This window comes from Glossina fuscipes, unplaced genomic scaffold (assembly GCF_014805625.2).
Source record: "Glossina fuscipes isolate IAEA_lab_2018 unplaced genomic scaffold, Yale_Gfus_2 28, whole genome shotgun sequence".
In the NCBI taxonomy this organism is placed as follows: Eukaryota; Metazoa; Arthropoda; class Insecta; order Diptera; family Glossinidae; genus Glossina; species Glossina fuscipes.
This window is the reverse complement of record NW_023998423.1, coordinates 8,611,187-8,624,760: the sequence shown is the minus strand read 5'-3', so window position 1 is coordinate 8,624,760 and position 13,574 is coordinate 8,611,187. Positions and strand designations below refer to the sequence as shown.

The window sequence follows — 13,574 nt, the reverse complement described above, 5'->3', positions numbered from 1 at the left end:
TTTCAAATTGAGAACAAAAAAAAAAAAAAAATAGAAAATGAATTTGTATGAAAAATATAAGAAAAAAAAAATAACCAATTTACAGAAGATGTAAAAAATTTATTACATTTAAAAAAAAAATATTATAGAATTAACTTTTATACGATTTTTAAAATTATGTATTCAATAAAACTAACTGTACTTTCTTTTATGAAATAATTTCTTGTTAATAAATAAAGCAAAATCTTCTCGGATTTTTACATTACAAAAAAAAAAAAAAAAAAAAAAAAAAAAATTAAAAAGTAAAAAAGTAATAAATACCTTTAATGATCAAATATATATGTATATTTTTTTTAATTTGTCTAAAATTCTAAAGAAATTTATTTGTCTTTTTATGATTTTCTAATTTTTTGAATTTTCAAAAATTAATGATTCATCTATATAAATCTTAATATAGCTGCATGAGTTAATCATAAAACCTTATATTATTTAAAAATTGTTAAATATATCTTCAATAGCTGCCGATAGGTTTTTCTTTATTTGTCAAGATATGGAGCTCATTTTCATCATGTTCATCATTGAAGGACGGAGGGTACAGCAGTATTATCTACTATCCCGCATCTCCATAAAGTGTACACAATACAAAAAGTGGTACCATCAACTCAGTGAAATCTTTTTCAATTTATTTTTGCGCTAACATAACACTAAGCTGTGGAAGGTAATAACTATCTATATTACTGGATATAATGTAATGTAACGTTTTTGTTTTGCTAAAAATTTAGAGATTCTATATTGATGTAGTCATATCTGTATCGTATCCGTCAATACGCTTTTCGGACTGGTCCGCAATCTTAAATAAATATTATTATAAGACAAAATTGAAGTGTACTGATTGTATAACATAGCCCATTGAAAATGGGCGTGATCACTTTAAACAACAAACGAAATATTTTCATTTGCAAAATTTTAAGCAATAAGCGCTACTTTTGATAGTTAAGCGTAAAACACTGACAATGACAATTTACAAATTAATTACAAGTCCATCATGTGTTAAAAAATTTAGAAAATAAATAGATACGATTTCAAATTAATACAGTCAAAATTAATATTAATTAAATAATATTTTTTTGTTAAAATTAATTTTAACTAAATAACACAAGTTTTATTTCACCGAAAGTTTCCAATCTAAAACAAACAAAAAAACGAACAACAAAAACAAGATGCATTCATGCAAAGGTTGATACGCTTCACACCTTCTAGGATGTCGAGTATATTGTGTGACAATATTTGTCGCAAGGGTGGCAGCACAGCAATCGTTGTGTACTCAGACTTGCACGATCCTCACTATAATAATAACATTTTAGCCAATATTGATCACGAGTTTAGCAAAAATATTGACACTCTTCTTACAGTCGTAATCGAACTGCCTATCTTAGGGGAGATTGCGCTATTTCTCGCCTTAACTCTCGCCATACTTTTATTAAGTATGAAAAAGTGACATCCGAAAGATTTTATGACTAATCAAATTGCTTATGTAGCCCAAAGGCATTTTCATTACTTCGAGTTTTTAAAGGCACTTTTCTCAACGACGCTCTCTATGTCTAAGAACTTTTTGATTGATTAATTTTAATTAAATTTTTTGATAGATTTTTAACCTCACTTTTTTTTTGGTCAAAATAATAATTAAGGAAATCTTTGATACCTTCTCGCTACATACCGATTAATATTTCAATAAAGTTTCTAGTTTTTTTATTTTTGAAAGAAAATTGGGACGCGGGTAGTAGGAGTACAGCCAAGGAGATGCTTTGAGAAATTATTTCTTTAATTGTTGTAAAAGCATCCATGAAACATTTATTCCAATGAAATCCATTAGTCTGTTGCAAATGAATTTCCCGCCCATAACCGTATATTTTGCTTTGATATTTTTTATACCCTGCACCACTTGTGACACAAGGTATATTAAATTTGTACGGACGCACTTAACAAGGAGAAACTCTTTTGGATACACCCACCTTTTATCACTTACTTAAGTGATAAACTGAACTATCTAAATCTATCTGCCTATCTAATATCTGTCCACGTTAAGTTGTGTTGAAGCTAAGCAAGTAGCAATTTTTGTGATATTTCGATGAAATTTGATAGAATGACGTGTTTGGACTCAAGGCTGAAAGCTACTGAAAACGGTTTCGATCGATCCAATTTTTCGATCATTTCCCATATAACATCTCATATAGCGAAAACTGAAATCCATATGACAAAAAGGTCTGATTTTCAATGCTTCATGGCAAAGATCAGATCATAACACTAATTTAAGATAAAACATTAACCGTAGCAAATTTTGGGTCATCATGACCTATTTTTGGATTCTACTCTATATATAGATTTCACAAAAATAGATCCTTTATGGGGCAGAAAAGTCTAAATTTTAATAGGTTATGATGAAACTTAAGATAGAAAAATGCACTGTACTAAATTTGGGCCATTCACGCCTATTTCTGGATGCTATCCTATATGAAAGATTTGGACTTTGAATATTTTTATCCCTTAGAGGAAAAAAGTCCATTAATTTAATATTTTATGATGAAAATTGATCCATAATAACAGTTTGATGCAAAAATAGACTATGCTGAATTTTGAACATGTACCGCAATTTTTGAAATTCTTTGCCACAACCGTTCTTATGGAGAGAGATCTAATTTTTAGTATTAGAAAGTTCAGATAAAAACAAGGTATAATTTTTTTTTTGTTTTTTTTTTTTTTGGCAAGAATAAGAACTGTGTCAGACATTGAGGTATAGGGTATTTAAAAGTCGTCTTTTAAAATTGAGATGCTTTCTGTTTGTATTGTTTAAATAATTTTAACATTTTTTAAGCAGATCAGCAATCAATGTTAATAATAATTAAATCTCATTGGCAGTATTCCGAATAATATGAGTTTACCTCTAAACTTTGAATGGAGATAATAATGTCAACAATATTTTAAATCGATAGATATAGCTTTATTTCTTGAGGAGTGTATTCAAATTTTTTTTTTTTTTTGTTTTTCAACTCAATTCAATTCATGTGACCATACCTATATATATATATATATAAATGACGAAAATGTTGATATTAACCCTAAACGAGCCTTTCACTCGCAATTAACAAGAGTCAATGGACTACCAGTTGACCACGGTCATCTGAATAGTCAACAGAGTTTACCATCATCCTCTAGTGATGAATACCAAAGGAAGATTTCATAGAAAATCAAATATCTCAATATGACTGTATATATTCACAATTAAGAAATAAAAAAAATTGTTAAAAAAACATAAATTGTTTGAATAGCAAGAAATAAAATAAATCGAGCCAATTACATACGGAAAAAGTTAAAGTAGCTTCAATTAGGCCAAAAAAAAAAAAAAAAAAAAAAAATGATAAAATTTAATTCTTACCAAATTTTCTTTCGTTTTTTTTTTTTTTTAATTAATATAATTTTAAAACACCAAAATAGAATCCTTAATACCAGCAATAAAAGAAATTATTGATTTGATACTTGTTAGCTATAAGTTAAATTTTTTACATTCATAAATTTAATTTGTAGCTTTTTCAAAGAACCAAAAAAAAACAAAAAAATATTACTGAAAAGTTACAAAATTAAAATGTACGCAAATGAATGTTAATTGAAAAGAAAGAAAGAAACGCAAGCGTTTTTCTTTTTAAATGTTGTAATGTTTAGAATAGCGCACGTAAGTGATTTGTTTTTTTTTTTTTGTTTCAAGATTTTTGGCAAATAGTCAAACAAAAAAAAAAAAAAAAATTATAATAATAGTAATAGTAATATTTTTAATAAAATTATGAAATGCTTACAGCCACAGAGGAGCCATTCTTGCCACTGCCGCCCTCCAAAAACATTTTGCAAAAATTTACAAAATTTATGCCATAACAAATTGTTATTCCAATTAGAATTACATAATTCTTATTTAATTCCATTATCGGCAGCTAAAGAATGAGAACAAAACAGAATAATGAAAAAAGACAAGAAATGAAAGGAGAACACACACCAAGAAATCCATATTTCTTTTACACATTTTTTTCAAATCATTTTTTTGCTTTTATACCACTGGAATGTATCATTTAATAAATAATGAAATGTTTGAAACGTATTCGCATCTGAAGAGCATAACAGTATAATTGGGAATGTAAGGAATCTATGCATCTTTGATCTTATTCCAACCAAAATGACATTAAGAACTGGAATAATAAACAGTTGGCGTGGTCCGATCGCATCTGTAGTGTATTTTATACGAACCTTCGGTGCATCTAGAAAAACACATCTAAGAAGGCCCCTACCATAAATTTGTCTTTAATCGCTAATACATGTCCCAAGTATTTGTCTAATTCTTCTTTCAACCTACATTTTTTCTGCATTCGAAACCCGATATGGCTGAATCAGTTTGATGCCTCAAGCTGTTGTTTAATTTAGAGGACCTCTAAGGTTTATTTTTATTTATACGCTGGCGAGTAAACGAAAGTATTTGTCTGGCATAAAGCATTCGAGATCTTGTAGTTAGGAAATCATTGAAGGGTTGGCTTTTTTCTATATATAAAATTGCCCTCAAAAATCCAACAAAATTTCAATTAGCACACGGGAAGACCCTACAAATAATTACTTTACCTCCCGTTTAACATTAAATGTGTCAATGTATCAACTGAGCGCAGAGAATAGAATGTTTATCGTTCTTATTCTTTATCTGACCCCAAGTGCTTTTTGATTAGCAAAGAAGAAGAAAATACACTATAGTACACCTTTCAATGTCCTGCACCACTCATAGGACGACTTTTCAAGATAAACCTTTATATAGTAAGGGATGGAAAAAATTATCCAATCCTGACCATTTGCAACAGCGTTCGTCCTTGGCCAAAAGCATATCCATATACCAAATTCTGTCAAAATATTTCAAAACTTGCGAATTGCAGCTTAACACAAGAACGCAGGACGGATAGACCGACAGACAAGTTTAGATCAATTCTAAATCGATAGGAATCGATGGGTCTAACTCAAATCCTTCTTGCCTACATACGCACAAACTTGTACCTCGATATGGTTGCAGGATAAAAAAAATTTTAAAAAGTTGTACTGTTATGCCCCTCGATTTACGGCTGCAGAGATGTATACTTAGTTCCAACTTTATTATAACAAAAAAAAAAGAAAAAAAATCCTAAACGCCTAATTGCTTAAGTCAATATGATTAGTGAGTAAATATTGTATATGAAAACTTAGATTAAAATTAAACAGTATAAAAATATTTTTACATAAACACATAACAGAATAAACAATAAATTAAGAAAATATTTTTTAAAACCATTTTGTTTATATGTAAAAAAAAAAAAAAAGGAAGGGAAGAACCAGCAATAAACACCATTTAAAAGTAAAAGAGAAATACAAGGTAAGGGACAGAGAGGGAACCACAGCGATAAATATATGTATATACCAAAAAATACCTAATTAAAAATGGGAAAACATTAACAAACTTTATGTCGCTATCAAAGCTTTATTGTTTTTCTTTTTTCTTTGTTTTTTTTTTTTTTTTTTTTAATGTAAGCCAAAAGAGCCGAAATGCATACAATAAGAATAATGATTGAAAACTCAAGTGTATTATTTTTGGTTTAAATTACTTTTATATAAAAGGGAGCTCGCTATGAATCGCGTATCGCACAACGAGGCATACTGAACAAAACATAAATCAAACAATAAAAAAAAAAAAAAAGATAAAAGCACTTACTGCTACTGTACTGCCATTCTTGCCGACACCACCAGCCAAAATAACTGAGGATATATAGGATAATGACCAAATACCGCAAATTATAGTCATTAGCGATATGGAAGACCATAATTCTAAATTACCAAAAATCTAAAGACGAGCGAGGAGTGTTTTTGATGTCATATTATTAGTTAATAAATATACATATGAAAATATAGATAAATGCAAAAAATATTTCAATAAAGATTATAACATATCGGGAACGAGGGGGCAGGTAAGTTAAATTTTCAAATAGAGATAATAAGGATGCAGCTAAGGCAGCCCTACGAATTTCTACAGTTTTTTATAAAATTATCGAATGTGAGCAATTTATTTTATTAACCTGCTCTTCTCTTTGTGGACCCCCATTCATTCATTCATCCTATGTAGATATATAAACGAGTATAGCTAGAAATTAATTTCTAATGAAACGTTTTCGGGAAACTCATTGGGAATACATAAGTCATTTACAGACAACTTTCTCTACTTACAGGCGTGTTAGTTAACCGAATGTAATAAATAATCTTTCCAAGTAATTTTTAAACGACTCTTATTAACTTAGCTTTATAGTCGCCACAGATGTCAATTTACAAATAATGTTTTAGGCGAATCTCTTGTAACATGATAGATATGTTCGCAAATATTATGTGTAAATTGAATTCGAAGAAAATGGAAAAATGAGCAGCTGTGGCTGAACAGAGACAGGCACTGACGTTGCTTGCAAGACTGCACTGTACTGTACAATATATTGCAATACGTATTTCGGGATGTTAGCATATCTCCTATCATCTTTTCATTGCCGATGAGTACATAAATTTGTAAAGGGATGTTGAAAATCATACCAATCAAATTATAAGAATGGAAAACAAACATATATAAAATATAGTCAATGTATTTCTCAGTTTCGTCCAACAAAAATTCAAACTGTTAGTTTTTATGTTTATTTTAATTTCATATTTAATCGTTTGCGTTTTAATTACTATTTATGCTACCTCTCCGTCCTGCTTTTTTTTTTTTGATAGCGGCTAATACACTATTTCCATGTGTAAATGAGTAGAACTCTTTGATTGGATGGATGCCGTGCTATCGATATAAAAATGTAATTTAATTGCTCTTCTTGTTTTTGGACAGATGAACTCTGATAAGCTTAACAGCACTTGATTATAGGGTATGCTTTAATCATTGTCGCAAACGCTTCTAACTCATATTTCCTTTGATTTTAAAGAGCCGCAAAGAGAGATTGAAAAATGGAAAATCATTTCAATTCAATACTTAAGCGAATGTAAAAACAATGATATCTTCAGATGTTGATTGAGCAGTACGAAGGTTTTCTTTGCTCACTATTTTAGACTCCTTATGTGCGCTTGTACCGAATTTTAGACAAATGTCGAAAAATGAGTTTTAGGACTATGCGATTTCCACCATAAGCGCAATTCTTCAATGATGACTATAAAAATACCAAACACTTACTTACTGCTAGGGTCTGCGGAGGTATTATTATGAACGGAATCATCTAGTTGCCATATTTTGGGATGAATTAGAATCGTCTTAGAGAAGCTATCGCTTTTTGTTCGTTTACTTAGGTTTAGAAAGTTAAGAAATAGTATTTTCACTTCAAAATTTGTACGCTCTAATTGGACTAGGCCGTATAATCCCTATAAACAAATTACAATATATGTGAATAATTAATTTTTTTTTTTTGTAATTTAAAAATTTGCCTTTATGATTATTTAAATATTCTTTATATTGCTAACTAAGAAAGGGCTACCATTGCTGCCTTAAATGAAGGGGACAGGAGAACATTTCCTTGACCGCATTAGTTGACGTTTTCTAGTAATAAATTTCTTTAATGTATTCTATTTTTATATTAATTTTTAATACCCGTTATATAAAGCGATTTAAAAGCCATTTTCTAACAAATCATATATTTGTTTTTTTTTTTAATAAATTAACACACTGTCTACGGTGTTGGGCTTTTTCTATAATTTCTTATGAGTTAAATACGTTACTATAAACTAAGTTATATAATATGTTTAAGCCAATCCGAAAAAAAAAAAATTTAAAAGATAATAAAATTTGAAAAATCTCCTGGAAATGTTGGTAATTTATTGCTGAATTAATCAAAGCAAATTTGTTAACGAATTTGATTAAGAGGAATAAGATATGTTTTTGCCTAAACATTTGGACTTACCTTCGTTAACCAGAATTCCGGACCAAACACGGTTGATATTAAATGTATACCGATGATCGTTAACTGAGCTTCAGTTACATCAATTTTTCCAAAGCGTAACGTGCCCGAAACATAAGTTTGCCAATGGGCACAATAAAACAAACCAATAGCACAAAAACACTGAGAACGGAAAAAAAAAATTTTCAGAAACTATATTTTTCTTTTTAATATTAAAAAAAAAACAGTAACCTGGAAGAATAACCAATTAGGATAGTGGCCCAACTGACAGGATATACAGGCCGATAAAGCAATAAACACAGTGGATATGGAATCGCAACCGTGATCGAAAAGCTCACCCAACGGCGAAGACGTATTTGTTCGCCTTGCTTGCTTTCCGTCTATTGAATCTAGACTTTGGTAAACAAACAGGCCAAAAGCACAAAGTAGGCAAGTCCATCGCGGTGGAGGAGTTATTCCGCCTGGGCTGTATCTATAATTCCAAGAATTGTAAATTAAGTAAATCTGATAGTTTTTACCTCAGGTGTAAGGTCTAAGGTTCAGTACTTTTTGCATACGTAATATTCTATTAAAACAATTATATTGCAGCGTTTCTTCTATGGTAATTTCAAGTATCTATGTACGCGTGATTGATATATATATTCGTATAGTTGTATTAATAGTAAACGTTTTACACTTGTTGTGTTTGTCACAAGCGCAGAAAAAACGTGCAAAGCATACAAAAAGACAATTTAGATAATTTATTGAAATTGTTCATAGGAAAGAAGACTAGCACAACACGTGATGTACCCCTTTAGAAATAAGTCATAAATGCCTAAATTGAATTAAGAAAAATAAAATAACGTTTTCTAAATTTATAATAAAATTCAATCTAATGTAGCTATGAAAGTGTTATTAATAAACCTTCAAATGGATGGAATAATAATATGATGATTTAAAAATAATTGCGAGTAAAGGGTTAAACTACCAGCTCATCAATGCTGATTGTAAAGAAATTAGCTTTTAAGCTACATGGAATGACAATTTTCCCCTTATTTGCTAGTTTGAGACATTGTATCATTGATTTATTTGCAGTTTCTGCACTTTTGTGTTTCGTTTTTTTTTTTTTTTTTAATGTATTAAGTATTCCAATCAATGCAGGAGGTCAATTGAAATAGTGACTCGAGCCATATAGACAAAATTTCAAATGTGTGTTAATTGAATGTGAACACAATACGTTGATGAATACTATAAATCATATGTATACGTGTTCACCTTTAGCTTTAGAATTCTTACAAAGCGAATCAAGTGCAACTTAATTACGATCGTTATAATATAAAAAATACATAAAATAAAAGAAAAAGCTACGTTGGACTTAAGGTGAGCGTTCAATATCGAATTATATGTTTACATGAAACATATCAAGATTCTAGGAAATAATTTCTCTCTTTTTATTTAATTACTCTCTGCATTGAAATTAATCACGGTTATGTTTACGAAACAAAAACAAAAACAATCAAACCAATGAATTTTCTACCATAACAAAATTTTTTCACGGTCAGCAATTGCAAAGCGTTAAACAATATTACACTACCTGTAAACACACAAAGTATAAACCAACTCACCCCACTAATATTAAAGTTGTGACAACATTTACTATTAGACCGACAATTGTAATTAAATTCGGTGCCAACCACAAAGGAGTTTTCGAGACCAAACAATTCCACCATGGCTGCAGCCAAGGATCCAATAGACTTGCATTATTACATTGATATTTGTGTTCGGAGAGTTTTTTCAACTGTTGTGTTGTTAATATGCGATCCTCTTTGTAAGCCAACATAGATTTCTTATTCATCGTTGGTAATGATGTTATGATTTTCACTTATATTCATGTGTTATCATAGATTCGCAGGATATACAATTTTTCTATAAAAATTTCATTTGTATTATTTTTAATTATCTTTTCTGATTATTTAAAGGAATATTCTTTATTAGTTCCGCATAAATTACATTGAATAGAATGGGTAGAATGTGCCCTTTTCTTAGTTTCTTGCACAAACGCACTTTAAGATGATTAGATTTCTCTTCTTTTATTATTTACTTTTTTTTTAGATATTAGCGTAACTTATATTTAAGTAAAATTATCAACTTTTTTTTAAAATTCAAAGACAATTTCTACAATTAATTGATTAATTCGTTAATTCTTTTTTCTTTTGCAAGCAATCTCAAAGTAAGCTAAAAACCATTAGTTGCCTATTTCTTTTACACCAAAATAAAGCAATAAGAAGAAGAAACAATGAGAATGTACGGAGAATAGACATAGAGTTGCTCCTAATAAATAAGAAAAAGTGGCAACACATTCGTCATGAGCTCTGTTAGATGACGCAGCTATGTAACGCAGATCTGTTAAGCAAGCTCATGTAAATTGTTGCTCTCCACATTTTTAGAGAATTACCAAAAGTCAAAGTTATTGCTTTACGATAAAATACAATAAGAAGAAGACGCCAGACTATTTTCCAAAATTTTATGCAGTAAAATTAAACTAAGCAATATTACGATATTTTTGAGATGAATGTAAAATTTATGATGTATGCGTTTTTTAATTTAATGGATTTAGAATTGTCAAAATAGAGCATAGACATTATATTTAAGAAAATATAAAAAACAATTCAAATCCTTCGTATCCTTCTTGGATGCAAATATCGTTTTTTATCTTCTTCCCAACTTTAGTCGTCAAATACTTTTCCGTCAATCAAGAATAGGTATTTCCTAGCCGATCGCTGGTGGATATTGCTGCAGCCGGAACAAAAACGCAGTGAGTTGCTCAAGCCAGCATATTGATAAATTTAAAGTAGTTGGGCTGCAATATATTGTAGCAAATGTTAAATTTAGAAAGAATATTACCAAGCTACCAACCAATGCAAAGACTAGATTAGAATCTCTTAGTATTCTTTTTTTCCCCTAAGACTAAGCGTAACAAACACTTTCTTGACTTTCATAATATTACATAATTGTTGGCTAGTTTAGATTTGCTTCTTATAAACTAAGGAAGCAAATGGTTTTTCGTCTAATAAAGCGAATAGAAAAATGGGAAAAATTTCTCGATTAGTCTTCTTCTTCTTAAGCCATTTTTGTTCAGCTATATTAGTAAGAAAGGTTCTCTGTAAAACTATGCTTTGTACCGGTTTTATTTAGAAGGCAATTTCTTAAAAAAAAGACTGTCTTTTCTGCTCCTTTTTCATTTTAAAATTAAAAACTCGTCGTCTTTATGATTTTCATTGTTAAACACAATTAATATCTTTGACAAACCTTTATTCACGAGTAAATTGTTTACGTATGTATATCGTATGTATATATATCCATGATGTTGTTCTTACTAAAAAGTGCATAATTGTTGTTGTATATCAATATTTTTATTATTTTATATTTAAGAAATAAATTCTACACACGTTTCTTAAAAAAATGTGAATAACATATGTTCGAAATTGTGTAAATAGTTGGCGGCATGATCATATTTTACCCTGCATCATAAAAATCTGTATTTGGGTGTAGGGTATTAAATAGTCGATTCTTTAGCCGACTTAAGCATTACATTTTTTTTTTCATTTTTAATACACTAAAATTTTATTGCATTTTTATATCATTTTCTTTTTATTTTTTCGTTTTTTTTCTTTTATTTTTTTTTTATTTTAGAAAAGGAAAGAAAATTGGTGTTTTAAGTTTCTTTCAAGTGTTGTGTAAATTTTATTGTTTTTTTTTATACATTTTTAAAATCCCTATGATTTCCTTGTTTCGACATGAAAAGCAGAATCAAAATTCCTTAAAATGAAGAGTTATATAAGTGATTTTATGCATTTTAAAAAAATTAAAGAAACTAAATATGCTTATGTATATACATATACATATACGAACTTTGATTTTTGTAGAGAACTATCGGTCGATGCTTTTTTTGCTTGTTTACTTTTTTCTTCTTCTTTTTGTGATAGATTTTGCAGGTATTTTAACAAAAAATGTCAGGCCTTATTTATGAATAATATGATGGTTTAAAAGACAATTTAGATGGTTTTACAAAAAATCCGCGACGTATGATTTCAGATGAATAATCTAGTTGTTCTTCTTCTTTACTTTATGACAAAATCGTGGTATTATTGACATTTGGTTGTCCCTCACGAAAAAGAAACCAGTTAACGGTATTTTTTTAAGAGTTGTGCAAAGCAAGTCTGTGAAGTTTGAAGAAGAATAATTGTGCATGAAAATTTGAAAAAAAGAAAATTCAATCAAGAAAAGGCTTATATGGCCTAAAGTGATATGGTTATCCAATATGTACTTATATTTGCAAAAAATGTTATGTGAACAAGAGGACACTGTCTCCATTCAGGTCCTATCAACTTGTTCTGTTCGATTCAAAATGTTTGCTTTTGGTCACATATTTTTGCATTTGGAAATATTTAAATTTTAATTGTGCGTAATTTTGCCTTTATTCATAATCTCTACGCGTTTATTTGCTGATAAAGCAGATATGTTATGTTATGTAATTTATTACAAAATTACAATAATAGCACATTTTGGAATTCCTTTAATGTATACATATATCCATAAACATACTATTTTTACATAAAATACAGCAACAATCTTCATTTGCATTCGCTATTTTTAGTTTCTCATAACTAAATTTTGCTTTTGTTTAATATTTTTATGAATATATTGCGGCCTCTGTCTCTGGGGCAATAATATATATAATCAATAAAAAAAAATCTTAAGTTTAGACATATTTTAATGTAAGTAATGTATAAAGAAAACATTAAAAATATTTTCCTGTGTAATTTTAAATAGGACTTATTTATGGCCTAATTGTTCTGTTTTTCTTTTCTTTTTTTTTTATCAAAATATGCTTTTTTTAAAACAAATAGAAGGTATGGCAAATTTTTATTTTAGTTAAAATATTGTAAAAAGCCTTCGAGTTTTTATCAGCCAAGCTTAAGCAATAATTTTTGAGGAAAGCTTTCAAAGATGCTGGTGTTAAAAGTCGTCGTGTCCTCAATATTACATTAAAAATAAAAATAAACTATAAAAGCACGAAATAAACAAAACAAAAAAAAAAAAAAAATGCGATTTTTTTTTGAAAAAAACATTTCCGATATTGTAATAAATTTGTATGCCTCACAACACATTTTTTTCTAAACTTTATTTAACAATTTTAAGTTGTGTGTAAAAAAAAAAAAGAAGAAAAATATTTTGATTATCAAATACAAATTATATAATGTCTTTCGCTTATATGATTATTTATGAAAAATAAAAAAAATTATATTTCATATAATTTATGCTGTAAAGAAATGCATTTGTTCTTCTTCTATTTGAGCGGACTATCATCTTTTTTTTTTTACGTTTAATAAAAAAAAAAACAATTATAAAAATAATTAAATAAATTTCTTTTTTTTATGTATAAATTTTATGTGTAGTTCAGCGTTCACACTTATATATATTATATCCTATGTAATGTTATGGTATTTTGTTGGTAGATAATAGTTTCATAATTTTTTCAAAATCATTTTTTCTCAATTTGCTTTTATTCTGCTTAGAGAGGATATCTTCTACTGTGATTATTTTTAAGGATTTATTTTATTATCGTTTTTGTTTTTTTTTTTC

At 28.6% G+C, this 13,574-nt stretch overlaps 1 protein-coding gene across 6 annotated transcripts in view; it reads right to left on the bottom strand.

The window, feature by feature from the left end:
• LOC119636799 (cholinephosphotransferase 1) overlaps positions 1 to 10,190 on the bottom strand; it is a 14,673-nt gene extending 4,483 nt beyond the window's left edge. Inside the window, exons 1-6 of one of the 6 annotated variants that reach the window (XM_038032419.1) lie at positions 9,939 to 10,190; positions 9,554 to 9,854; positions 8,181 to 8,421; positions 7,953 to 8,111; positions 5,744 to 5,872; positions 3,828 to 3,959 (exon numbers count right to left, since the gene is read on the bottom strand). In XM_038032419.1, coding sequence (XP_037888347.1) covers positions 3,828 to 3,959; positions 5,744 to 5,872; positions 7,953 to 8,111; positions 8,181 to 8,421; positions 9,554 to 9,783 — 891 coding nt within the window. In that variant the 5' untranslated portion in view covers positions 9,784 to 9,854; positions 9,939 to 10,190. Of the gene's footprint in view, positions 1 to 3,827; positions 3,960 to 5,743; positions 5,873 to 7,952; positions 8,112 to 8,180; positions 8,422 to 9,553 lie in introns of all 6 variants that reach the window. The other 5 variants (XM_038032418.1, XM_038032421.1, XM_038032422.1 and 2 more) reach the window with 5 other exon arrangements.
• Positions 10,191 to 13,574: the final 3,384 nt, after the last annotated feature.